This window comes from Dermacentor andersoni, chromosome 2, assembly GCF_023375885.2.
Source record: "Dermacentor andersoni chromosome 2, qqDerAnde1_hic_scaffold, whole genome shotgun sequence".
In the NCBI taxonomy this organism is placed as follows: domain Eukaryota; kingdom Metazoa; phylum Arthropoda; class Arachnida; order Ixodida; family Ixodidae; genus Dermacentor; species Dermacentor andersoni.
The window spans coordinates 166,040,150-166,066,363 of record NC_092815.1 but is presented as its reverse complement, the minus strand read 5'-3'; the positions used below and the strand labels follow the sequence as shown (position 1 = coordinate 166,066,363).

Genomic DNA, 26,214 nt, shown 5'->3' with positions numbered 1-26,214 from the left:
TTCTAGTGCGAACTTTTCTGCGTCAATACAACGAGTCTGGTCGAAGAAAGAGCAGCGGCAAGCGCTAAACCTTTATAAATTATCAGAACGAATACGCAGGTTGCTGCAAGTGTGCGCACGCGCACGGCACGCAAAGAGTGGACGAACTTTAAGCGCTGCGAGCTTTCTATACGTGAAGTTGCGACGAGGTCCTGGTCTAGCCCCTACTTAGGTGCTACACACGGGCACTGTCTAGCTTCCGAGAGCGCTTAGGTAGCTCACCCACACTATTGGCATAGTGGATTCGGCGTGGAGTTGCTAAACGAGAGGTCGCGGGGTGTCGGGGGCCGCATTTCCATGCGGGCGAATGGCAATGAACGCCCGTTTACCGTGGATTGGGCGCACGCTAATGAACCCTGGGTGGTCAAAATTATATCGGAGTCCCTCACTACCACGTGCCTGAAAATCAAATTCAGGTTCTTGCACGCAAAACGAAGCAGCAAAACTGAATGTAATTTTTTTTTAGAACACGTACCTGAATACCAACTACATCAGAGGCACACCATCGCACATGCGCAAACCCGTCACAGCCATACAGTGGTAAGAAAAAAAGCAAACCAAATGCGTTATTGGATCTTCCGAAGGTAAATGCGCGGGCTTCCTGCACCTTTCATGAGCCTTCAGGAAGCAGAGAACCAAGATGTTTACGAATTTAGCTGCGGTAAAAGCGGCGGCTTCCGGCGTCCGCCGTCACTTGGTGTTCTGTCGATCTAGCCGCTTCCGCTGCGCTAGGTGTCCTGCTCCCCCAGTTGTAACCCAGAAACTTCCCTGGGGCATGGGACTTTTTCTCCCCCAGAAGCGGTCGGCGTTACGAGGGAGACGAAGGAGTCGGGCGAGGGTATATTGGTGCGTCTGGAGACGTTCCCGCTGCCCTGCTGATATTCCGGATACATTGTTTCAGCTCGTGTTTATCGGTTGGAAAGGTATAAAACCAGATAAATTTATGCCTTCTGCTACTGTTGAACCATCCTAGTGCGAAACGGGTAAACATAGTCGTCGTCAACTACGAATATAGGTCGATCCACTCGATAAAAATCGCCCGATGTCTAGCTGAAATGCCCGTACGAAGGCTACGAGAAAAAAAAGAGAGAACAGCGGCGACAGGAATTACTGGGGCCCCGATGCACTGCGTGGCGCTGCTGCAGCGGTGGCATAGCGTTACTGTTCGTGATATGGCTCTATTGGGAACTTATAGATGTTTGCTTCTATATGTTATGCCGCGCAGCAGTAGGGTTGGCATCCTTCGTTTGCAGAGAATTCAATTTTATTTTATTGAATTATGAGGATGCCTCAAAGGCCAAATTGCCGCAGCTTAATTTACGTCTTTGCGTCCACACTCGCGTCCAGCTGTTTGCTCAAGAAAAAGCCTTCCGGAAAGGCTTGATACCCTTTCGTGGAGTTTTCCTGTCGCTGTTAAGCAGCACATGTAGCAAGCGAGGAAATCGTTCGGTGGCTTCGAATGATTTACGTCGTAATAAGTGGACATATGCAGTACTTGGCAGGTACATTATTTCGTGAGAGAGGGTGAATTGCGAAATGCGCTTTCAGGACGAATGTCCTTCCCGTCCTACAGGGCAGGAATGTGAAACGGGTGAAAAAAAAAGGGGACAACGGCAGAAAGCCTGCTAGTTTTTTATTATCGAAAAGGGAAAGAACGGCCAAACGAAACGGGCGCGGAGGGGAGCTCCGGTCCCGTAATAGTGCGGTGATAAGAGGGACAGAGTTTATTGCTCGTTTTCCGATAACAAGGTTGAACGGGTTTAGTGTCGCAGCGCCTCAAGGCATCTTGCTTAACGTTTCGTGACGGCCCCTTTACGGTTCTTTCTTGCGCAAGGCTAGCTGTCCTTGCTCGTTGGCGTGAGGTGGCCGTTACATGTCCGCCTGTTATCATTTGTTTCCACGCATTGTTACATTGTGACATCTCCATCTAAGGCTAGATATACATTTGTTTTCTGTAGCTTTAGCCGATTTCTCTCATATGGAGGAATCACGAAGTACTCAAAATGGCTTGTAGTCTTTTGTATTCTCTGTTAAAGTGTCTGTTCCTAACCCCTTGATTGCTGTTAAACCTATACCAGCATTGTGCCGTTCTTCCGGTACAAATAGAGCTGCAATGAATTCCCTTACAAATCGTTATAGAAATATTTACTATCTCAATTTCATGGAGTAGATTTCCTTTTGCATGTTGCGGATCATGCAGCAGGACGTTAAACGTACAATTATTTATTTAGCATTTATTATACTTTTTGCGCGAGGGCATGGAACTTATTATAATCATCACAATTAGAAGCTGTAAGAGCTTTCCTCAGCATTGCATGAACCTTCTATTATGATAAATATTATGCACATTGGTGAATGCGGAATTAGAAAAATTATTCCCAACCCCACCACTACAGCGCCGCTCGTAGGGAAATAGATGCTTTAAAACGTAGGTCAAAGAAATAAATTGCTAACTAGATGAATAAATGCGCCACTAACTACAGAATTTACCAAGCAGGCAAATGAAAAGAAATAACTACGAGAACCACTGTACCAAAGCTAGCCTAGGGGCACCCTGTAGCCGATGAAAACCTTCCGCGATACGAGAACCATATCTAATTAAAGCGGTTAGAATTGTTGACTCGATGCACATAGATGTGTAGTTAGTACATCCCACGGCAACAGTGTCTGTTGATTCACTCAGGAGCACGCATCGAGTAAGGCACTATCAAATTATTATACCTTGCTGGTGAAGCAGCGCGCTTGACACGGACGCAGTGAAGACACACAAGAAAAGATGACACGTGTGTGACGTGTGTGTCTTCACTGTGTCCGTGTCAATTGCGCCGCTTCACCAGCGAGGTATGATGAATATTCACCAACTAGGCCAACTTTCCACATTACTGCACTATCAAATTGGATAGAAATGCCAACAGCAGTGTTCGTGGTTTCTTCTACATGTGGTGCTTTCTAGTGGTAAGCAGTGGTCACGAGGATTTGGGACTTTAGTTGACAGCCAGTATTCATCAAACATTTTTTGCTAAGGGAGCTGCTTCATTGGCCAGTTCTCTGACTCCCGCTGCTCTTGATTGTGAATTGCAATATAATGAAACTACCGCACACGCGAGAGCTAATTGGGGAATGAAATTTCGTATGAAATCTTGAATATCTTCCATGGGCGCGAATTTCGAAACTGCCATAATTCTTTTCTTGTCATCCGGAGTACCGAGCGACCGATTCTGCAGATAATGGCTGGGCGGCTATCTGGCGTATCTTGCGTACCTTTAAATAGAACTTAGCAGAAATCCGAATGCAAACGCTTGCGAAGCTATGCCGATGTGTTGGGCTCTTTCCTTATTCACATGAATCTATAACCATTGCCTCACTCAGACACCAAAATTTACACCTGGGGCTGCTGCATGCTTAGAATCCAACCACAGAGCGATTGCATGCATCGCACTATCACGTAATTAATGCTTAGCAAGCTTTCATCAGTTATTGCCTGTTAGCTTGTCAACTTATGCTGATCGCACATTCCTGGGAAGCGGCTATTGCGTTCTCACTGGCTATAATCCACTGAATCTGTTGTACGTTATTTACAAAAATCACTAACACGTTGTAAATTTAATATTGAGCAGTCACAATAAAGTACACAGTACCTCTTTACACCTCTGAAAGAAAACGACAGTATGTGAGGGCTCCAGCCAAATCGACATCCCTCCGACTCTACCCTACGACCTACCCTTTGCAAAGCACGGGCAGTTTTGAGACTGCTGAATACCGGAATCAACTTATTGAGCTTAAAGTCCAAATATAACCGTAGCGATTAGAAGCAGCCAAGGTAAATGACCATCTGATATTTTTTCTTCACCTGCAGCTCAATCTATGTATAGTCTCTCGGATTTTTATAATTATCGCGCTAGCATCAATGGTAGGCCAATGCTTTATATAACGACGAAAAGCAGAGATATCGGCACTGGTGCGCGCATGTGCACAAAGCGCACTCTAGTGACCGCGTCGTGTGCTAGGCTGTTGACTTCAGGAAGACGCTAGCCCTGCATGTGTTATCTGCGTGGTCTTGTTTACAAAAAACTTCAGCCGAACTTCCCTCAGCGCAAACGGTCCACGTATGCGTACCATTGTATGGTGGTCGGTGTGGTGCAGATTGAGTTGCGAGAATTATTCAATTCTGGAGTGCTTACGTGCCAAAACCACGAATTGATTATGAGGCACGCCGCAGTGGGGGACTCCGGATTAATTTTGATGACCAAAGGGTCATTAACGTGCCCCCAGTTTTTCCCCTATTTAAATGCGGCCGCCACGGTTGGGATTTGATCCCGCGACCTCGTGCTTAGCAACGCAACCCCACAACCGCTAAGCCCACGCGGCGGGTGATGTGTAATGTGCCAGAAAACAATATGTTAAAGTCGGAATCTTAACGTCAGCAGAAATTTAACTTAAGCAAGGCGTTCCACAAGGTTTGATCTTAGGACCCTTATTATTCATAGTTTATATTAATGCTATATGTAATATCCCTTGCACAGAAAAACTAGTTATATATGCCGATGACATGAATGTCTTTATTAGTGCTTATTCAATGAAAAGTCTCCAACTTACTGTAAGGAATTATTTAAGGCATTTGAAAGTGTGGCTAAATGAAAAGAAATTTGCATTAAACGCACGTAAAACAATATACGTTGTTTTTAGGCCTACGAACAAACCATGTATTAATCTGAAATTCTCCTTTCGAGGCACAACGTCAGAGTGCGTTCGCGCGCAAAAATTTCTAGGTGTTTGGTTCGAGGAAAACATGTCGTGGAATACCCATGTGTCAAGGCACTCTTCTGAATTGGGCAAAACTGTAGGCTGTCTGTACAGGTTATCAAACCTAGTTCCATTATGGCTGAAGAAAGCTATACATTACGGCCACTTCTACTCTCGCTTGTCTTACTGCGCGCATGGGCAAAAAGGTCTGTTCAGAACCTAAACAGACTTGAGGTGTTGCAGAAAAAGGTTCTCAGAATATTTGAAATCTTTAATGGGCACCCTCGCGAACTACGTACTCATCAGCTGTTCATAAAGCACGATATTACTAGAGCAAGTGATCTTTATATATATAAACTACTACTTTATACAAAGAAAAACAAGCTTTATGAGCATTCATTTGATAGCTCCCCCCGATACTCTCTTCGAAATCAATCCATACCAGTTCCTTTTTCCCGTACAAGCTACGGAGAATGTCATATTCAATATGAGATACCAGCAATACTGAACAGATTCTTAACTTGTACCAAATTCGAACTACCAGAATGTAAATTCAAGAAATATGTGCGAAATATGCTTTTAAACATGTAAGAACCACTCGAACAACATCTTTCTTTGCTATCTTGATATATATTTCATTTGATGTATAAAATTATTTTTGTTGCCTTTGCACAAGTGTTTACAAAAATTTTGTGACATCTGTATTATATGCAATTATTTTGTGCACTAAAGGTGTTGCGTTGCGTGAATTATATTTCATGCCTACATTTTTCTACAGCGTTTCAGATGATTATTTTGCAATCTGCCTGCTGCTATTTGATGGGTCTTTGGGCACTCTCAAGATGTCTGCGACATCTTTTCGCCAAGAACCTCCGACTCGGTGTTGGAAATAAACTTCACTTGACTTGACACTTTACTTATGAGCGGTAATGATGTGTGAGGCGACTGTTCTGAAGTAGTATACATTAATTATTTATATATGCGTGAGGGGAACAAGTAGAAAGATGCACGTATTCACATCACTCCACATGTACATGCTACATGGCGTCGACCTCCTCATAATCATACGCATATACTCGATATTTCACGTTCAAGGAGGTTCCGTTAAATTTGTTTATGTGATGCTAGGCGCGGCACAACCAATTAATGATGTCACAGGCAGCGTAGGGGGGACGGCTGCACATGCACGCGTAAGTAATGCATGAGTGGCACAACCTTTAGTTTGGGGTCCCGTTTAGTCTCCCTCCATTCTCAGTGGTAAGGCATAGGCCCTTTAGTATAGGCTTCGGTATTTCTTTCCTGGGTTTAACGGAGCCTTTGTACGTGTGGCGCAAATAAAAAGGAGAAAGTGGACAGGCTAGTAGGATATTCTGCACCGGCGCGCGTATTGTTACTACGGATAAAGGGCAGTTTGTTACTATACTGAGTGTACTTCGGCTGCCAGCTACGAACCACGCCTACAATGGGCTTAAAACTGCACATTATCGTCCTGTATTGGGAAATGTTTTTTTTTCTGGCTTCACACTGAATTTTTTGACCGACTCGCTATATAATGCTACGCACTCAAAGCCCGGTTGGAAGAGCAACACGTGCACGACTAAGAAGGGGCTTCAGTGACGCACTTCTGTTTTCGTATCAGTGAATCCGCGCGTGCACCATTGAATAGAAAAAAGTTAAACAGAATGTACCGGTGCATAGCAGTGGCGCCATAAAGTAAAGCCATTTCAAACTGTTTCTCTTGCATTTCTGCAATAAGCTTTCCACGAAACATGTTATGGGCCACTTCTACTTCGTCTGTCTGTCACGTGAGGTCACGAAATCCGCAAAAACTCCTAATCTGATGTTACGCGCGCACACTGATTATGCTTGATTACATAGTGAAAAAAATTAGAACAATTACTTCTAATTCTACATCTGTTTTGCCGTTAGCCCTCTCCTATTGGGACAAAAGCTTTCGGGCTGCACCCAAATCGCCGTTCTCTCACGCGACGTCACAAAAATGCGAACTATCACTTCGTCAAAGTGACGTGTACAAAGCAAAAAAAAACAAGCGTTGTTGTTCAAGGCTGCGGTTTATTTTAGTTCGTGATTTGAGCGGTCTCGTTACGAGCGCAGATTGACTAAAAAAGTCGTCTTATCTACGAATTTTTCGCCGGAAGCTAAAGAACTTGAATGAATTAATTTTACGTGCTAAAATCGCCATTCGATGATTTGGTATGTCGTAGTTCGGGACTCCTAAATAATTGTGACCACCAGGGGATCTATGACCTGCCCCCAATTAACGGAACACGGGCCTTTTTGTATTTCATCCCCATCGAAATGCGGTCCCCCCGGCTGAGATTCGGTCCCGCCATCTCGTGCTTAGCAGCGCAACATCATAGCCGCTACGCCACCATGCCAGCTTAAAGCTCTTCATGCAATCGTAACCTATCGTGACTCCACAGATATAGGCACGTTGTATGGTACTCTTAAAGAGTGCGCATTCAGGAGAGTACAAGTAGACAACAGTAGGTATACCTATGGCTCGTGCAAGTGCGGGAGTGAGTGACATATTCGGATGAATGTTGAAATGTTGGCATTCATTGAGTTGACATATTCTTCACAAGCAACAAATTGTTTTGAAACTTTTATGTTGGAACGCTACACGATCGGACAAGGAAATACAACACAAGAGCGCAGACTATCAAGCATTTTTTATTTAAAGTAACGTAAACTACAATACGACGTGCAAATAGTTAAAATCATTTTGCTGTGACGCCAAACGGTCAACGCATCGATCAAAGATGTCGCGCAGCCGTGTCCCTCTCCCGCCGTTTAGCGCTCCTGCAAATGAGTTTCGAAATGCACCAACAGGCTCAATTTTCAGCCCTTCTGCAATAAATTGTTGAACCAACAAATAATGTTTATATGAGTTCATGTAAAAACAATTCGGTAGTACGGAACCTTTCGCAAATGTCTTAAAAGATGGAAAATATAAAGATAGCGACAAAACGACATGTTCTGCCAGTCACTCGCTTAGATCGAATGATTAGTACAAAATAAACCAAAATAGACGCACAGCAACATGCTAATTGTTTATATAGATATTTAATATACTTTACAGTTGAAGTTATTCAGGCTTTTCTGCTGGTGCTAGATGGCCTCGACATTTTATTTCTTTCTTGGGTTGTGCTGTATAGAACTTTGAATGATCATTCTCGGCTCGTTGCAGTTGGCTGTGCACAGACGGGAAGTAAGCATGAGAGAAACTGAGAAACTCCCTTCGTCGTCTAGAAGCACTTCCATGGCAGCATTGCGCTTCCTTTCAAATGTCTGAAGCGTGCGTTTTGAAACTTCCTTCCGGAGTTCAGGCCATCAGTCAAAGCTGAGGTGCCGGTTCGCATACGTTTGTTGCTGATGTGCTTTGTTCCCTTTGCATTGTAATACAAGAGTCTGGCCCGCGTAAAGAGGTTGGGGGAACTAAACGTAAAAATTTCGCACAACGATGTGCTGGCGCTACGACTTTCTTTTACGAGGATTCCTGTTCTTTGTGTTAGCGAGAGTATAGCGAGAAGTCGTCCTACTCCATTTCCAGCTCGCACATTCTTCTTAAGCCTTCAACGCCATGACGGTGAACTTGGCGTGGTAATAAAAAAGAAGAAAAAAACAACTCAGTGGACCGTAAAAGGGGATTTTGATGGAAAGCTCAGGCGTAGCAGGTTTCTTGAAATGGCCTAGCAAGAACGTAACTTTATTCCTGGTCTCAGTGCTGTTTCATTGCTCTAGATGGTGGCACTCTGAGAGCCTCCGAAGGCTCAACTTGGTTACCCTGCGTAACATTGCAGGGTTTGTTATAAAGTGGTAAGAAAGGGTTGTGTGCCACAGGGTCGTATAAGCCAGCAATACTGTAGCTCCTGCCGCGAACTTATACTTACATGTAAAGCTCCTACAATTCTTCACTGTCTCCGGTACTTTTCTAGAAAGTGACTTCTTTCTTGAGAGTGGCTACATAAGGTAGGCTGACCTTATTTTTGACGCCAACCCATCTGCTTCTGTTTTGTTTTCTTGATGAGTGTATTTCTGACAAAATTTTGCTAGAGGTGACGATAGGAACGCATAGAAGGTTAGTTAGTGTAATAACCACCTTCTTATCCTGGGCTTATAAACAGATGCTAAAAAGTACGTAAGACGATTTGAAAAAAAGAATTTTCAGAGGAAATTGCTATGAAGTACACGAGAATATTTGAAGCAGTAACTTTGTCTCGTTTCTATTTCGTGATTGTATAGCCTTCGACCCAGTAATTACGCTATGGCGGCTGAATTTGAACGTATCGTGACTAATATTTATTCACGTTGCCTATTAATGTCACCATTTTAAGAAGTGTACGAAGAGCAAAGATTCCACCGACGTTAAAAAATAAATTCTTAGGTTTATTGTCCGGAATCTTCACAGTGGATATGTGAGACGCCGTCGTGGAAAGCTTGTGAATAATTTTGCTAAAGGAGGGTGCGTTTAGTGCACGGTACGCGCGCGCTTTTGCTTTGCGCCCCCACCTGACTGCGGCCCACTCACCAGGATTGAACCCGCTACCTCGTGCTCGCCATAGAAATGCCGCAGCAACCAAGCCAGCACAGACTTCGTTTGTTTAAAAGGAGTTTGATGACGTCACTGAAATCTGACGTGGTGCTCTCGTGGAACCAGACATCACAGACGCGTACCCGTACGCAGGGTGCGTGCTGCCCAAAGCCGAATCAATTCAACACTCGGCTGGACAAAAGACGAATGCAGGTTTGCCTGTACTATCAAGAAAATCGCACTATCGGAAGGGACACTTATGACGACTTACGGGAGCGCGGTCGCTATACAGCCTTCGACCCACCATTCTCGGCTGTTGTTTTCTTTGCGATACTGCTTGATCGCCCATTCGCTTTAGATGGCGTGATAGCCTCCTTCATGACGTAATCCGCACTGCACTTTGCCACTAGACACGTTTTTAGAGTTTCGCGTAAACCTGGCTTCAATAAATATCAATGCGAAAGCATCAGATAACCCACTAAGCAGAAAAGCCCGCCTCTGTAGCAGCCAAGCGGCACCTACATTTCCATTGGCTACGACGCCACATCACGAGCGAACCTCGACGGATCAGAGCGGGCGAAGCCGTCCGTACTGCGCATGATTTTCTCTCGTTGCTCGTGGCGCACGCACTGCGCGTACTCTTGTTCGTTGCCCGTGGTGCTCGAGCTAACTGCGCATTATGTCGCTGTTCGTGGCTGCTGCGCTTGCGCGCCAAGTGAGGTGTGAGGGCATCGGCGCGACGCCACGTCACTAGCGCGCCTCTACAGAGCAGATACGACGCCACGGGGGGAGGAAGTCGCGTGAAGCGCGCGTTCTAGGAAGCACGCTTCACTCTAGGAAGCACGGCGCGCGGTCCGCGTCTCTCTCTCTCTCTCTCTCACCCACACTGGTGTTAGCGGCGGCACGCTCCTGCCGGCTTTGCACGTCGACGCTGATTCCTTGGTCTCTGGTCGCGCAGGAAGTTGGTGGCCTTTGGGCTGCTGCGGTTGCTTGATGGCTCGGGCAGCACGTACTGTTCTCGCTTTCGTAACTCATAAAAAGTGCTTAGGTGCCCTAGCATTTTTGTTGTTGTTGTTGTTGCTGCCGCTTTCGAATAATTCATGCTTCGTACCAAATATTGAGTGGACATTTACATAAAGAAAACCGCGGAAAGATTTTTTGTCTCAGTACTCCTTTAAAGTTTACTCTTGAGTCCCCATCCCCTTAAGATTCACATTATTAGGCTTAAAACCAATTGAGCAGAAACCCCTCTAAACCAGTCAGTATCCAAGGTGTTCCGTTCAAAATCTGCGCTTTTCAATCGATTTAACAACTCTCTTCAGAGTTACTAACAATACGAGGAGATAAAATGTCTGCTGTGTGCGTCACTCGTAGTACATAGATTTGCCGCCATTAGTACGCATTAGCCGCAATTTTTCACGCTGGTTTGGCGTTATAAACTCTGCCGTAAGACTGAACAGTTAGACCTTTAATTTGACGTCGCGAAACTTTCTGTTTGTCATTTCTGCTTGGCGACGGCGCAGACGCCCCCTTGTGCAAGGCCAACCAGCACGTGGTGTATGCCGCGTCACGGCACCAGGAGGTCGAGGTGCATTGCGAGGTCGAGGCAGACCCGAGCAATGTGACGTTCGAGTGGCGCTTCAACAGCACGCTCCAACAGCGGCCCCTCAAGAGCTTCTGGGCGGAGGGCACGCACAGCGTCGCCCGATACATCCCTCACAGCCACACAGAGTACGGGACCCTACTTTGCACGGCGTTCAACCGCATTGGAAAGCAGCGACAGCCGTGCGTCTTTCATGTCGTCCAAGCAGGTGAGTTATCTAACCGCTAGCTCACTCTGTAAGTGAGCCGATTGCCGTTAGAAATGTCTCGCAAATTTAGGCAATTACGGGTATTTTACAGCGACGCTGTTCAAGGGAGCTCCGCAACGGCTTTCTTGCGGAGGGGAAGGCACGAGGGCGACGGCGGGTTCGATATCAAATATAAATACAGCACACGGAGATGGGAGCCGCAAAGTAGCTTTCAAGCTTAATAATCACTGATAATAAATGAAAAGTTACCTTGCATTGATATTACTGGAATGGAAAACAACTTATATGTGCGGAAATTTTAACTGTTAGACCGTAGTTTTTGCACGTCATTTCACGCTATGCTGGCTCCACGCTCTGGTTCTGATGCAACGCAACAGCTACTGCGTTCGTGGAAGGCCGTGAGTGATATGACGGAGCCCCAGCGCTTTCGAATGGCGTGAGATGTCGTTTACGCGTATGGTTACCGGCTTTAGAGTGGACGCAGTCGGAATAGCAGGGGGAGGGGGCGAGGAGGCAGGCAGTTGAAGATTACAGACCCTGTCTATGACAGGAGCTTTGTCGGTACGTGCAACAAGGTTGTACATTTCATTTTTTTGTCCAGCCATGTCGCCAATTACAACAAGAAAGGATCACTAGTTGCCTAACTATCCCGGCTACGAATATGGGCAGAAATATACGGACCACGTAATCCTACAACAGAACTACAACCGCGACGAAACAGAGCGGCCTTTGCGTTTATGACAATATAACAGAAAGCAAAAAAAAAAAAACCAATGTACAACCCAGCTGTCATGCATTATAAAAATGAATTCGGCTTATTGATTCTTATTCAGAAAAAGAAAGCAAAAGTCAGGACGTTTTCAATCTGAACTTGGTCAACTCAGTACTCGAGACACCTACTCAAAAGTCAGGAGAGTTGGCAACCCTACTTACGCAACTTCACCGTCTTATCTGTGTCACGTGAAATTGGCATATATATGTAAAGGATAGTTTTTACATCAAAGATGCGGTTGCTCTTAATTTATATATTGACTATGTTAGCCTAAGGACAGCTGTGCTATTTAATTTATCGAGGGATCCCGTTAGCTTAAGGACAACTCATGTATCATACAATGTTCAAATAATTTATTGATTCAGATATCGCTACAAAGGAGCCGCTTAATACTGCGGTTCTGAATACTGTTTTGTAGCAGAAATCCGTGCAATATTGCGCTATGCTACGCAAACACATTTTTTTAGAGTGCGCTTGAAAAACGCGACATCCACTGAAAACTAAGCTCTTAAAATTTCCCAACAAGAAAACAAACAATACGCCGATTCTATGCGCAAATTCAACCATATTACTTGCGGTGAAAGTTACGTGGGTTATTTTTGTAACAAATAAAAGTCGAAGCTGAATTTGTCACATTAGAAATGAGGTCTGTGTGAAATTCAACGAATTAGCAGGAATCTATGAACATATGCATGGCGCTGAGCTTTGGATAAGTAATAGTTTGCGGTTTGGTTCTTCACCAAAATGAACCATTAGCGTGAAGCGCAGTGTCTGCTAATAACAAGCGGAAAAAGATTGTGCGAATCCAATGCACATCTTGTGATCTATGCGAAGCCAGGCTTCTCAGAGGTGGTAATATAAATTACCTGAGGCTGCTAATCTTCTGTGACGCATTTTGCACAATACCAATTACGTGCCCGTATAGCCAACTAAGAAGTATTCGCTTCCAAGAGCCGAAGCGACAAACTTCTGACCACCTAGAGACGCCCACATTTCTTCTGATAAGTTCGCCCGTCAACACATTTTTGAGGAGAGAAAGGTGCAGGCAACCTTGCGTGCAATAACAATTTCTACTGCTGGCTCAGGTACGATGTCACTTCGTGTCAGGCAGAGACAAATATAGTTATGTCACCCATATGCGTCGTACAGAATCTGTGGAATCGTATGGAATCGTACAGCGAATCTGCTCCTTTTTCGTCTTTGTAGAATTTTTTCCTTTCACCATTCGTCACTGATAGAAATGCGACGTGCTAGAACATCAGCCCTTTCGTGAATAGTGTAATTGTGATGCGGTAAAGCAAAACAGACTTTCCCTTTGTCGAGAATTCAAAGTCTTGCACGTTATTATTTCCATGTTATTATGTTTATTCGCATTGCTTGTCTCATGCCATGTTTATTGTTCATTGTTCCCATTTCCCCGCTCACGTTTTCTTCTCGCCATATTGTCGGCCCGCCTGGAAGCAGGTCCTCCGGGGCCCGTAGAGAACTGCTCCATCACAAACCAGACCGAGGGATCGCTACACCTTGAGTGCCAGGCGGGCTCGGACGGACACCTGCCGGCCCACTTCGTGCTCTCCGTGCATGATGTGCTGACAGCCACTGTGTCTGCTAACTTCACTGCCGACAAACCAGACTTTTGGGTAAGCGCACACGCCTCTTTTCAGGCTCACACAGAGTATCGCGGTAGCATATCGACAAAGATCCGACACCACAGAAGCCAAGCGCATTATAAAAAAAAAAGATATATTTATCTGAAATTTCCAGCAATGTAATTTTCATACTTGGTTGTAATGCCGACGCGTGGCCATCTCCACCTTCCCTAACTATGATAGCCTGCCAGGGGCCACAACAGTGAATAATGCTGATTGTGATTTATGGGAAAATAATACTGTCATCCGCGGTTCTGCTTATTAGAGAAACTTAAGAATCAAGCGGGCATTGGTAAATCACATGGGTTAAATGCACTGATTGTTTTTTGTTCCTTTATATAACCCGCTACTAGACCAGCAGCGTTCAGTGAAGCACTTACCTATAAGCCGGCAGAACACTTCAAATGTTCTAGCATTGCAGTCTTTCGTTGTGGTGCATCTCAGTTAGCTTGCATCGGTGGGTCCAACCAGCGACTTCTGTTAAACGAAAGGAACAAACGATGCGCACGCTCCCACGTTCTACAAAAATTCGGTGAGTGTCGGGCTTGCTTCAAGAGAGAGGTGGGTTCATCCGTGAGGTCCTCCTGGTGAGAAAAGTGGAAATGAATGCACTCAGCACTTTATCCCTCCATAATCCACAGTCTTATTCAGATAGCGAATGTCAACGAAACTTCATATGTGCTGCGTCAAAAGACGCAATACATGGTTTATTTTTTTTTTTCAACTTAACAGGTTCACGACCTCCTTCCCGGCGTAGAGTATTTCCTGGTTGTATCAGCTGTGAATGAGCGCGGCCGCAGCCCCGAGCTCACCATTCTGCCACCTATCATGCCTCTAGTAGGGAAGCTCACCAAGTCGGGTAAGATACAAGTCAACTGGGCTGTATGATTTACGTGTTTGCGTGCATGCGTGTGTGTGTCTTCGTGTGTATGTGAGTGATTGTTAGCCATTTCGACTAAGAAAATTTCATGAAGCTCGGCCATTGTGTGTGTGTCAGTTAAGTGGTCTGAACCTGAACGGTAACTTCTACAGTGGTCACTGCAGTTAGCAATACACGATGCATATTCTGCGTAGCATAGCTATATAACATATCACCGGGTAGGTCCGTGCTACTCTAGGATTAATGACAAATTTCTATGCAGTATTCTGGTTTTGTTCCAATCCGAAAACAAGAATTACGCCTGCATGAGGAAGAGCGTAGCTATTAGTTTACGTAAACTGGCTCCACCAGAATAATATTTCGTGGTATAGATCTTCATATACAATATATCATTACAGGCTAATAAAAAAGACGGTTTAGACACGTTGTAACTCCCTTGAATAACTTGACAAGCAAGTCGTGACTGTACTACTGTTAAACAATTAATTGTTGTGTAACCGCCCATATACCGGTAACAACGCAACGTCATGTGATGTGATGACACTGCCGCAGCATTCAGTACGTGGCGGAATGTATGCCTTCCCCCCCCCCCTTTTTTTTGTTGCACACTATCTATCTTTTTTAGGAAAGGGGAACCACTCTGATATACATGATAAAATGTAGTCGCATTTATCCCCTGATTGCATGAACATTTATTTTCTAAGCCTTTGTTTACACAAGGTATGCGTAAATAAACCATACTTTTCCAAATAAATACACGGCTGCGAATTTAAAAACTAAAATTGTCGCGTATCCTATGTCGCGATTCAGGTAGTGGTGTAGATTATGACCCCGCAGAAAGACATTTCAATTGCAGCAAACTTGAAAAAGCTATCATAACAGCTCTAAAAGCTTGAAACACTGCTTTAGCAATGGAGAGCACTTATTTCAGCTCCAACTAGCAAAAGTTTCTTTAAAATTTCATGCCGTCATTCTTGATTGTGTAATCAAGTTTCGTAATCTGGGGCGGAGCATTTATAGACTTGCGCTTTATGACATTTTTTTTTTTTTTTGCTTTTCAGAGCTTTTAGGAACTTGACGCAAGCCGAAACAAAAAAAAAAAAAGATTTCTTTTCGTCCAAGAGTTATTTGTTTCTGCAGTTGTTAGTAGCTCCTGGAAAAGAGGCTGCCCCAAGCTATTATTATCGTAAATACTGGTGGCATTTACATTGTCCCCCTCTTTCTCTTTCCCTCAAGTGCAGGGTAGCAAACTCAACGTGCATCTGGTTCACCTCCATGAATTTCATTGCTTGGCTCGCCCTCTGTTTACTTGTGCCATATTCGTTGGCACTAGTGATGCTAAGAAAGAGTATAGCCGGTAGAAACACTGCACTTTGCTATCAAATGTGCTCTGCACGAAAGCAAACCTGTACTCTTCACAAAATAATCCTTAACTGCAGGCTGTATGATATGTATGCTTGTGGTTACGCTTGCATCACAGAACGAGCCAAACGTATTTCTCAACCAGACAATCAGTGTAAGCTAATAAACAAACAAAAAACACCTTAGTAAATTTGGTGCGCTTACTCAATGCTTGTGATGTGAAAGTAACATGTTTATGAACTTGTTACACCTTCCGTAACCAGCTCCCGCCGCACATTTTTTCTGAAAGACCAATTCGAAGATTGTTTCCAGAGCAACAATGGCTATGTATTTTTCTGTTAGATAGGACATAGATTTCCGATAAATGTGTTGATGCTCGTTCTTTCCGATTATATTTGGCTAGGGGTAGTTTCTTAATTCTGATGTACCGTATTTCTCCGCGTTTAACCTGCCACAGCGCATAACCGGCTCTCCAGTTGCAAAAACCCGGAAAGAAAAAGAAAACTCCGCGCGTATAACACGCGGAAATATCTGCATATAACAGCTTTAAAATTCTTCGAATAAGTTGGCGTTCGCAGATGCGCGACCCGTCCACGTCGTATCTTCACCCAGCGGCTCTTCTCCCCCTCCTCATCGGTGATGCTGATAAAGCTGAATTCGCAAAACGGACGTGGTCGCGGACGAATCAGTCTCGTGACATGTGACGTGAATCAGATCACTTCGCAGCTTTCAGGCTAGCATTCGCACGACGAGAAGAAAACAGTGCAGACGGAGCAGCCCGCGCATGAGCCAAGGAGGAAACGCGTCCAAGCCGTATGAGGAAGCGCTCTGCGCGGACCAAGGGAGCACCGCAGTCACGGGTGACGCACGTATGGAGGCGTGATACGCACTCAGAAAGCCAAATTGCGTCTTGCTCCGTCGTGTGAGCTTTATCATCAACAATAGAGTGTAAAATTGAGCGAGTTGGTTTACCTTCACGGTAAAAAGCAGCGCAAAAACAAGGGCAGCACAAGGCAGAGAAATACACAAGGCAGGCGCTGAACTAACAACTGTTAGCGCCTCTCTTGCGTGGCCGTTCTTTTTTTTTCTTGCGCTGCTTTTACCATGTTTATCATAGGCTTCCGCTATCACAGAATGACCGTTGAGAGCAGCTTATCGTGATCCGAGTACTAGACTGCCGACGCTGCGTGCACTATTCGCTAACTGCTAAACGCAAAGTGGCGTTTGATAAAGAAGAGGAGACTGGGCTATGATGGAGGGGAGAGGGAATCTTCAACATGCAAAGTTGGGAATAGGTTGCGGTACCCTAATGAATAACAAAACTAAATGGCGGGAAACCTGAACCTAAAGCAGCGCCCATTTGTTCTGCCGTGAATCCACATCTAAACGCGAAATTCGCATCCCACATTACCGTGAAGCCACACTTCATTGGGTAATTCGCGTATAACTCGCACCCCGATTTAGGTTTCTTTTTTTTTTGCATTCTTATTACGGGTTATACACGCAATAATAATGCAGTGCATATTATTCACCAGGTTTAATGCAGTAGAAGCAGTAATGGGTTATTGTTATCTTGGAACTCATAAATGGATCGGGCCTTTTGGATGCAGGCAGCGCGGCGAAAATCTACTCGAACGTCTTGCTCCTCGCGGTGGTCGTGGGTGTGGCCCTACTCTGCCTGTTGCCACTCATCGTGCTTGCGGTGGTGAAGCTGAGAAGAAGTGATTTCTTCAACAAGCGTGAGTACAGGTTTTTAGTCCTAAATAATAATAAAAATAGAAGAGTACGGGTTTTCTGTAGCGAAGGTATAGCTGTTCTCTACATGATATTCAAAGCACCTGCGGCTGACTCGACAGGTTTAACCCACTATCGAGCAAGCTGATTAGGCTCGTCATGTTAACCTAAGTTGTTAAACATGTTCATGCCGCTTTGATAACTTTGACTAGTGCTGATAATAGTTCCGTCTATATATATATATATATATATATATATATATATATATATATATATATATATATATATATATATATATATATACATCTTCTAATGCTTTTCCATCTGTCATCCCTTTCCCGATGCACGGTAGAATGTAGGCGACTGCAGAGACACCGGGTATTTATATATATATATATATCATCAGGGGAATATGCGTCGCAATTTCGAATTTATTATTTTTGAAGTTCAAACCGCATGAAAAAAAAGCATGCATTACTATACTATGACGCCTGGTTAGCGCATACATCATGAACACATCGGGAGTTGCTTGCGAGAACTGGAGCAAACTTCATCCTCGAAGCCGCTGGTAAACCAGTGCATCTCTTTCCATGCAGAATGATTGTATAGCTTATGCCAGCTTGTTGGGATACGCCAGGTCTGCACCTAACCTTGGTATCTAGGGTACGTCCTGACTGTATTAAATACAGTGGTATTTCAGTGAAGTGAGAAGTGAGAAGTGAAGTGACAATTGGTGAAGCAAACTAAAAGTGTAAAGCACTGTCGCCGTTTCACGACGAAGGCCTACCGGCACGTGGACCGCAGCACGTGCAAGAGAAGTTGGGGAGAAGGACGGCAAATTACAGGGAAGGAAATAGGAATTATTACGGAGATGGAAAAACGGAGACCTTGAGAACGGTTTGCCTCTCAAGAAATATGCGCCAGCTATAGCCCAGCGACATGTTCGCTGAATTTTGCTTGGCTATAGCTATTTTGTTCTAGCTGTGTCTTACCAGTACTCACGTACGGGGCAGAAACCTGCAGGCTTACGAAACGGGTTTTACTTAAATTGAGGAGGACGCAACGAGCTATGGAAAGAAGAATGATGGGTGCAACGTTAAGGGATAAGAAAAGAGCAGATTGGGTGAGGGAACAAACGCGAGTTAATGACGTCTTAGTTGAAATCAAGAAAAAGAAATGGGCATGGGCAGGGCATGTAATGAGGAGGGAATATAACCGATGGTCAATAAGGGTTACGGACTGGATTACAAGGAATGGGAAGCGTAGCAGGGTGTGGCAGCAAGTTAGGAGGGCGGATGAGATTAAGAAGTTTGCAGGGACAACATGGCCACGATTAGTACAGTACCGGGGCAGTTGGAGAAGTATGGGAGAGGCCTTTGCCCTACAGTGGGCGTAACCAGGCTGATGATGATGATGATGATGGTTTTGTTGTAGAATGATGTTTTGCACTTAGCGAAGATGATCATTGATTTGAGCAGTATGCCCTTGTGGAGCTCATCTTCTAAACAGACTTTGTTTGCTCATAAACAACGACCCGACCAATTACTTGAAGAAATACAAATTACAGAAATAAATCACTCAATTAAAGGAGAAAGAAAGTTGGCGCGATACCAGCTTTCGCACAATTCTTAATTTGAAATTCACCAGGTTTACAATGCTGTTGAATTCAAATGTAAATTATAGTTTCCTATGCGAGCCCAAGTACTCCTGCGTCGTTCTTCAGAGAATGGTTCGCTAGCACCCCTTACAACATTCAATCAAAGGCCAGCACAGAAAAGGGTGCAGTTTTCTTTGTGTTTCCTTTCTATTGTCATGTTAAAGCGCGTCTGCCGGCTTCTAACAAAGTCTACACAAAGAAATCGACGAGGCGCGACGCTCTATCGTCGGAAATACAAAGGAAGACATGGTACAGGTGGTCCATTCTGCTTCCTATATGATGCTTCGAAGAACAAAGCGCTCTCTCTGATTAACAATAACGGAGCAGATACAGACCCGCGAAAGAGGCTCACAATTTCAAAGCGTACTTCATTCGCCCTTCCCCATTCAATAAAGCCGCATGTATTCCTCATTTTTTTTTTTCCTTTCGTTCGCATCCTTCAGCATCACGGTGCGAGCAAAGCTCCTTGAGATACTCCATGGCTCGCCTCATGGGGGAAGCAGAGCCTGGCGTCCGCTTCGGTACAGACAGAAATGGTGGTCCGAAAACAAATGTGCCTGCCTCTTTGCTTTGTAGTGGATGTCTCAACGCTGCGTTTTATTGTAACTAAACACCTAGGCCGTGCGCACATTTCCAACCCCTCCAATAAATGGAGGTGTTTTTCATGTCGGAGCTGATTTCTTTGTCTTCGTTAGTAGAACGATCGTGTTGTTACCGTTGATTTCGCTGTTATAAAGGTACAATGTATATACCCTCGTATGTGAAGAATTACGTCATCGTATTGGTTCTACTTGGCGCAGTGCCAACGTGTGAAATTGTGCTTTGCTCACGTTCAGTATGCAATACGGGTGATCACCTTTCTAATATTTATGCATTTTTTATATCGCCTGTCCCAGATAACGTAATACTAGTCATTGGGCTAGATTGCTCACAGAGGCGAACATTATTTGCGCGAGAGACCAAACACATATTCAGCTAATGAACAAAAATTGGCTCAACATCCTAATTAATTAGTTTCGCGGCACATATTGAAATTTACGTATTGTGGCCGGTGAGATTGTCAGACAAGTTCATTTGGAATTATTTGCAGAATGACGCCAGTTTCGACATATGCGCCGTAAAACTGGCCGTAAGAATGCACTGCTGGTCCACTTCAACAGAACGCCCTTTTATGTATCTAAGCACAAAAATAACTGGAACACGCATGTATTTCGTCTCACACTTTGGGAAATGGTATCTCGAAACTCGTATACTTTTGGCGATTCATTTCAAGTGGATGCGTCTTGCAAACTCACAGGCTACAATTCGCAAATTGCGGCATGTGTCGCACAGTGCCATTAAGAAGCTCATTAATCAATTTTCGCTAATTTCTTGAACTTGTGTTTCGATTTCTCGTGCTAGTAAAGTCCACCTCTTCGTATAATCCAGCTCAATAAGAAGAATTATGTCATCTGCGACATGCAATTTTTAAATAATTTCGCAAAACTTGAAAGTAATCGTGCTGTATATTAGATGCTCATTTATTACCTACGAACGCCATCACCCATATTGCTAGAAAAAATTACTAACTTCGCATGCTTAATTTCTGAAGAAAGTAGAGAAAGTGGGCGAGGTCCAATCCATTGCTGGAACTTTCTTTCAGCATCTCGCTTTTCGGTTGCGCATTATATATCGAACAAAAAGAAAATGACACAAAACTGCACCACCGTGCAGAAACCTGCACCACCGTGCAGAAACCGTTTCTAAACAAACTCGACATGCTTCGTTGGCGCTTCTTAACGTTCCTTCAAATATTTTACTGTGGTAACAATGATACGGACGCTCGAAGCAGGCTTTCGCCATCGAAATCGTCGCGGTTTTTCGGTCACGGTATCGATGGTGAGTGTGCTGCTCGCGAGAGCAGCTCCCCCCAAAACAGAGGGACGTGCAGTGCGCTTGCTTGCAAAATACTGTGAAGCGAAGCCAGCACAGTCTCACGTTTTTTGCTGTGCAGCAAAATTGTGGTGCACCATACAATGAGCTAGAAAAAATATTTAGCTAAAAAACACCGGTCGTCTTCCTTCAGCATTATCTCCTATACCATCGACGCGGAACGCCTGTAACGCCGCCGTGGTGCTGTTGGCAGCTGTGGCAGCTATGATATTCGCACGACCCCAGTGTTCTAAGGCACCTCGTAGCACGGTCGGACTGAATTCATATCACGTGTTCCGAAGTCTAGTCTGGCCGTGCTGCGAGATGCCTCAGAACACTGATGCGGTGACAAGCTCGTAGCTGTCTGCACGCTGAATCTGCCGCGCGGCTGTAGTTGCATCACGTGCTATGTCGCCGAAACGTCTTGCCCCCGCGCGTTTATAAACCACCGGCTGAAGGGCTTCGGCACAAACCTAAACGTTGTTTTCGCTCGCAATGATTCGCCCCTTAGGGCAAAACTACTAAGCTCTCAATGCGGATAGGTTCTTTTTCTTTTTTTTGGCTTTCTCGACCGTTTTTATGGTTTCTAACTGGCGGTCGGTGGTGTTAGACTTTCACCACCACTACCAAGACGCCACTGCAAAGGGAGCGTACTCACGCACAACCGAGTAGGTGAGCGCGTTCTCTACCGAACGCCTGATTTGAGACGTACGGGCTGTGGCGCGAGAGTTTCAGGGCGTCTGAAGGTCTACACACTCTGGTGGAGTGCTCGGGAAGGACAAGCCTCCTCTTCTCCCGCCACCCTCTGCCGCTGTCGCGGTTGCAGGAGAGGGTTGTAGCACCGCTACAGTTGCGCTGGTTATAGGTTCCATTCTCTAACCAAGAAAGGATGTGCATACCTGAATGTCCTCACTGCAACAATTGTAGTCTTTAATGATGATCATCTGTTTACTGAAGCAAGTAGTCCTCGAAACTTTGTTGAGCCGTTCGCTTACATTACCAATCGTCGTGGATGGCTTGCACAACTTTTCATTTTTTTTTTTACCGCTTGCGCAGGTCGAGCGGCCAAGAAAGACGCTACGGAGACAGACGCTTGCCCATCTACAACGACCGCAAGTACGCAAGAGGCCATGCAGCTGCAAATTTCCTCCGTTTACCCGAAGGAAGACAACCAAGTTTGGATCGTCAAGAAGAGCACCGGCCTATGAGCAAGGGGCGCACTGCAGCCGCACTGTCCCCAGCCTGCAAATTGACGCAATAGAACGCCAGCAGGAGGCAGGCACACCGGAGTGCCATATCTCGCCTGATTGTTCGCTTTCATTGACACTCTTTCATCGCTGCATAAGAAGAAATCAGCACCTGTAAAGTCTGTGTCTCCAAAAATGAAATGAAGAAGCTCCAAGTTACCGGCTGCGCTCATCGAATCATTCGCCTGAGCAAGCTTCTTTTCTTGGTTATTTCATTTTTTAAATATTTTTTTATCGAGTTGTGAGACAAACATGAACATTAGACCGCGTTACGGACGTGCTGACCACGTGTTATGAACGGCCTGAACGGCGCGAGTGATGACTTACGATCAGTAAAAGTGGACATGTTGGAAAGCTGATGCTATTGTGTATGGTCACTCTACACGCCCTTCTTTATTTGAATCTTCCTTCCCGTGTGTCCTTTTCTGCAATCAACTGAATTAACAAGTGGAAACGGTGCCCTGCCAAAGAGGCGCGGCCCCTGCTCAAGTGTGTGTGTGTGTGTGTGTGCCGCGAGAAAACTGGAAAAAATTGGGCAGTGCTGCAAAGATTCGCCTACGAGTGCTGTTTCAGACACGGTAGCTTGTGCATTCCCATGTCGTCGGAAATAGATGTGCTCGTCCTTGAAAATTCAGAGACTCGGACACGCGGAAGCTTTCCTGCTGAACGACTGACAATTTGTTCGTACATACCTGTGTCATCAACCACAAGTGACACGGACACATCGATACTCATAGAGACTTGCGGCGTGTCGTACAAGCTCGCATTGCCATACCGTAAAGCAGAAGACAGAATAAATGCTTCATAATGTGCGCTGCTCACTGAAAAATGTAAGTTGACATCATAACGCGTCCTCGGAAACGCCCTTGCGCGTTCTTGTGCATCCTTTCTTTCTTCCTACATCATGGTGTAACTTTGGTGCAACTTGTCTCATGTCTTAGCCTTTGATTGAGTTCAATTGGATGGAAGTAGTTGATTTTTTCTAAGAAATTTTTGCCTCTACAGTAAATGGTCGCTAAGCAGTTCAGTAGTAGCTCTGTCATACGGTAAGGAAGTGCAATAAGTTTATTCATATTATGTTATCAACTTAAATACCCATAGTAAGTGGGGCGTTGTGTGAGGGGAGGGCAGATAAGTTATGCATATATAATACTAAAGTACTCGTACATACAGTCTGTGCAACATAACCGGGAACACCGAATTCATTTTTAAGCAACGACTAGTCGATCTGCGGATATTAATTTCACATGCCAAGATGTGACAAGGATCTTTTTCGAACATTTAATCTCATTAAACTCACCCATGCTAGATATACTTCTTTTGTTACCATGACTTCGTGAAAGCTATTTTGGGTATGCCCTCTTGCACTTCTCAAGGGATCTACATAGGGTAGAAGATGAAGCACTGAAGTCGCTTCGCCTTGCAGGCACGATACCACAACGGAAACTCCGACTGTCCTTAAGCCTGGTTACAGTCTTCGGGAACACTTCTATTTTAATGATGATTATACCACTTCTTACAGACAGTTTGTGTGCCTGTTAGAGGTATCCGAAAATATTCGAAACTTGGCTAATTCAGTTGTCCACTTGAATTCTAAAACGAACAACATCCGTTTGTATCTAATGTAATACTTTGCAAAATAATGTATACAAGGGTATGTGCGGTCCCGATGAGGTCATATAGCTATGCATTATTTATAGGCTATCAGTTGCCGCAAACTCTTTGTGCTTATTTGCTACCCACTTCGATAATCACTTGTCCTTTTCTTTTTTTCCTCTTCTACACAGGTGTCGTGTACACAAACTATGATGGAAGAGTCTGAAGCGAGCAAGCGAAGAAAAAAAGCGTAATCGTAAGATTTGGAGCATAAAGGCAGTATATTATTGAAGCCGTCAAAAGTGGTACAGTCAACTGAAAGGAAACGTCTGCCACGAACAACAAAGGTCGTCGCCTGTGCCGTATGGCTAATGATCGACGCTTAAAAAATGGTCCGAGAAATGTTATTTTTATATGCCTGCGGTCTGTACCCTCGCCAATCTCCTAGCGTCTGTGAAGCTCGCCAGACTATTTTGCCTGATCACAGCAGGCGACTAAATTTCCATGTGCCCCTTCTTTCCTCACCAGTGTGCGGACAAGTGTGTTGATATTTGCCGTTGAGACATGGACGTTGCCGTCACTCTCATCACCACGTTATAGTTATCGTTACATGAGCGCGCTTATCGTTAGATTTTGCCCGTGATGTGAAACCTTTAAAAACCAAGGAACGCGTCAGGAATGTAGGAAGTTGAACGCGAGAAGGAAAATAAAGAAAATCTGCACATGTGTCCAGCAACCCATGTGTGTCGTTTTGACGTGAGTTCGGTTGCTTATTGTGCTGGACAGACGCGTATTTAATCTATATTATATTTATACGCAGAATGTGCCACACATGTTCGTTCTCACCTCCCTACCTTTATGTTTGGTTTCATGTTGAAATCGTTGACAATAAAGTGCAAGTTGACTTTCAGATTGCCACCATACTTGTTGAAAGTCTTTCATTGCATTACTAATATTTATACGCACATACATACATAATGTACAAGACAGCTGTGTGCTCCAGCCCACCGTCAGTCGCACTTTGCTCCTCGAACAGGCAGCATATCGGTCAACTGAGCTCCCGCACAACATTTGGCAGTGCGGTGAACGGGATTTTTATCCGGGATCCGGGACCTCAAACAGGTGCCAGGCAATGATTACACATTTCTCTCATATTTACTGCTAAATAGACAGTGAATTCTTATCGCGTCAATGGAAAAAGTCCTTATAGTGTTAGCGAAACAATAAATAACTTTATCAAGCACATAGTGCGAAGGGTGCATTATTGTATCCAGGAAAGCAATGCTATACGGTACCAAGGTACCCAGAAAGATTACAATAAAGAGGAATAGGGAATGAGTCAACCCTGGAGAGACCTGGGACGACAGCGCCTTGGTATTCTCGAAAGACAAGCTTGAATGAACGCTTGCGATTCAGGTAGGTCAATACAACAAAGACATTATCAGGGTAAATATCACTGTGTCTGCAACACGGTGAGTACAGAAAAGAGAAATGCAACAATTCGTGGTCATAGTGTCATCTGCTGCCTCGTCTCATATGTAAATACTTAACTAAAAGGCAGTATGCTTTGTGGGTTGCAAACACAATTTCATAATTTTATTATGTGAACGATTCAAGCGAGGGTACCACAGGAGACACTCAGTGAAAGTTCTAAAATATTCAAGGAATGTCTGCAAGAACTTCGCTTCTCTATTAAGCTAAATTTAATAAATAAATTCTGGGGTATCACCCGCCAATACCACGATGTGACACGAGGCACGCCGTAGTGGGAGATTCCGGATTAATTTTCACTACATAGCTCTTTATTGCACACCTAATAGGGGCGGTTTTCCATTTTGCCCCAATTGAAAGCTGCCGCCGTGTTCCCGGTGAGATGGTTAAGGAGGTTCGAAAATAGTTCGCGTGTTCGGGGACGAGAAAGGACGCAAACGACACTCTAGGAGGCACGTCAAATTGAAATTTATATTTTCCACGAATGATGAGCAAAGAAGGGAAAAAATGTTCACCGACGATTGCGATACTCCCTAATGCGAAATTTGTGTGCAGCTCAACATGTGCTTCCATTTCGCGATATACTGGATGGCGCGGCCATTAGGTCTCGTGCGGCACGTCGAAAATGGAGTGAAGTGTGGCGTGACTGCCTCGCTAATATGGAGACCGGGAAAGGCAGCGCTTTGGTGAATAGTGGTGCGAATTACAGCAGCCGCCGCAGACAGACCTCCACTTATGCAGCACTTTGTTTCCATATGTGCTATTGG

At 44.7% G+C, this 26,214-nt stretch overlaps 1 protein-coding gene across 2 annotated transcripts in view; it reads left to right on the top strand.

The window, feature by feature from the left end:
• Positions 1-24,874, top strand: part of LOC126540503 (neural cell adhesion molecule 2-like) — a 282,822-nt gene extending 257,948 nt beyond the window's left edge. Inside the window, exons 8-13 of one of the 2 annotated variants that reach the window (XM_055076069.2) lie at positions 10,861-11,148; positions 13,382-13,560; positions 14,302-14,428; positions 17,422-17,550; positions 22,170-23,190; positions 24,148-24,874. In XM_055076069.2, coding sequence (XP_054932044.1) covers positions 10,861-11,148; positions 13,382-13,560; positions 14,302-14,428; positions 17,422-17,550; positions 22,170-22,321 — 875 coding nt within the window. In that variant the 3' untranslated portion in view covers positions 22,322-23,190; positions 24,148-24,874. The remainder of the gene's footprint in view (positions 1-10,860; positions 11,149-13,381; positions 13,561-14,301; positions 14,429-17,421; positions 17,551-22,169; positions 23,191-24,147) is intronic. The other variant, XM_055076070.2, reaches the window with a different exon arrangement.
• The last annotated feature ends 1,340 nt before the right edge of the window (positions 24,875-26,214 follow it).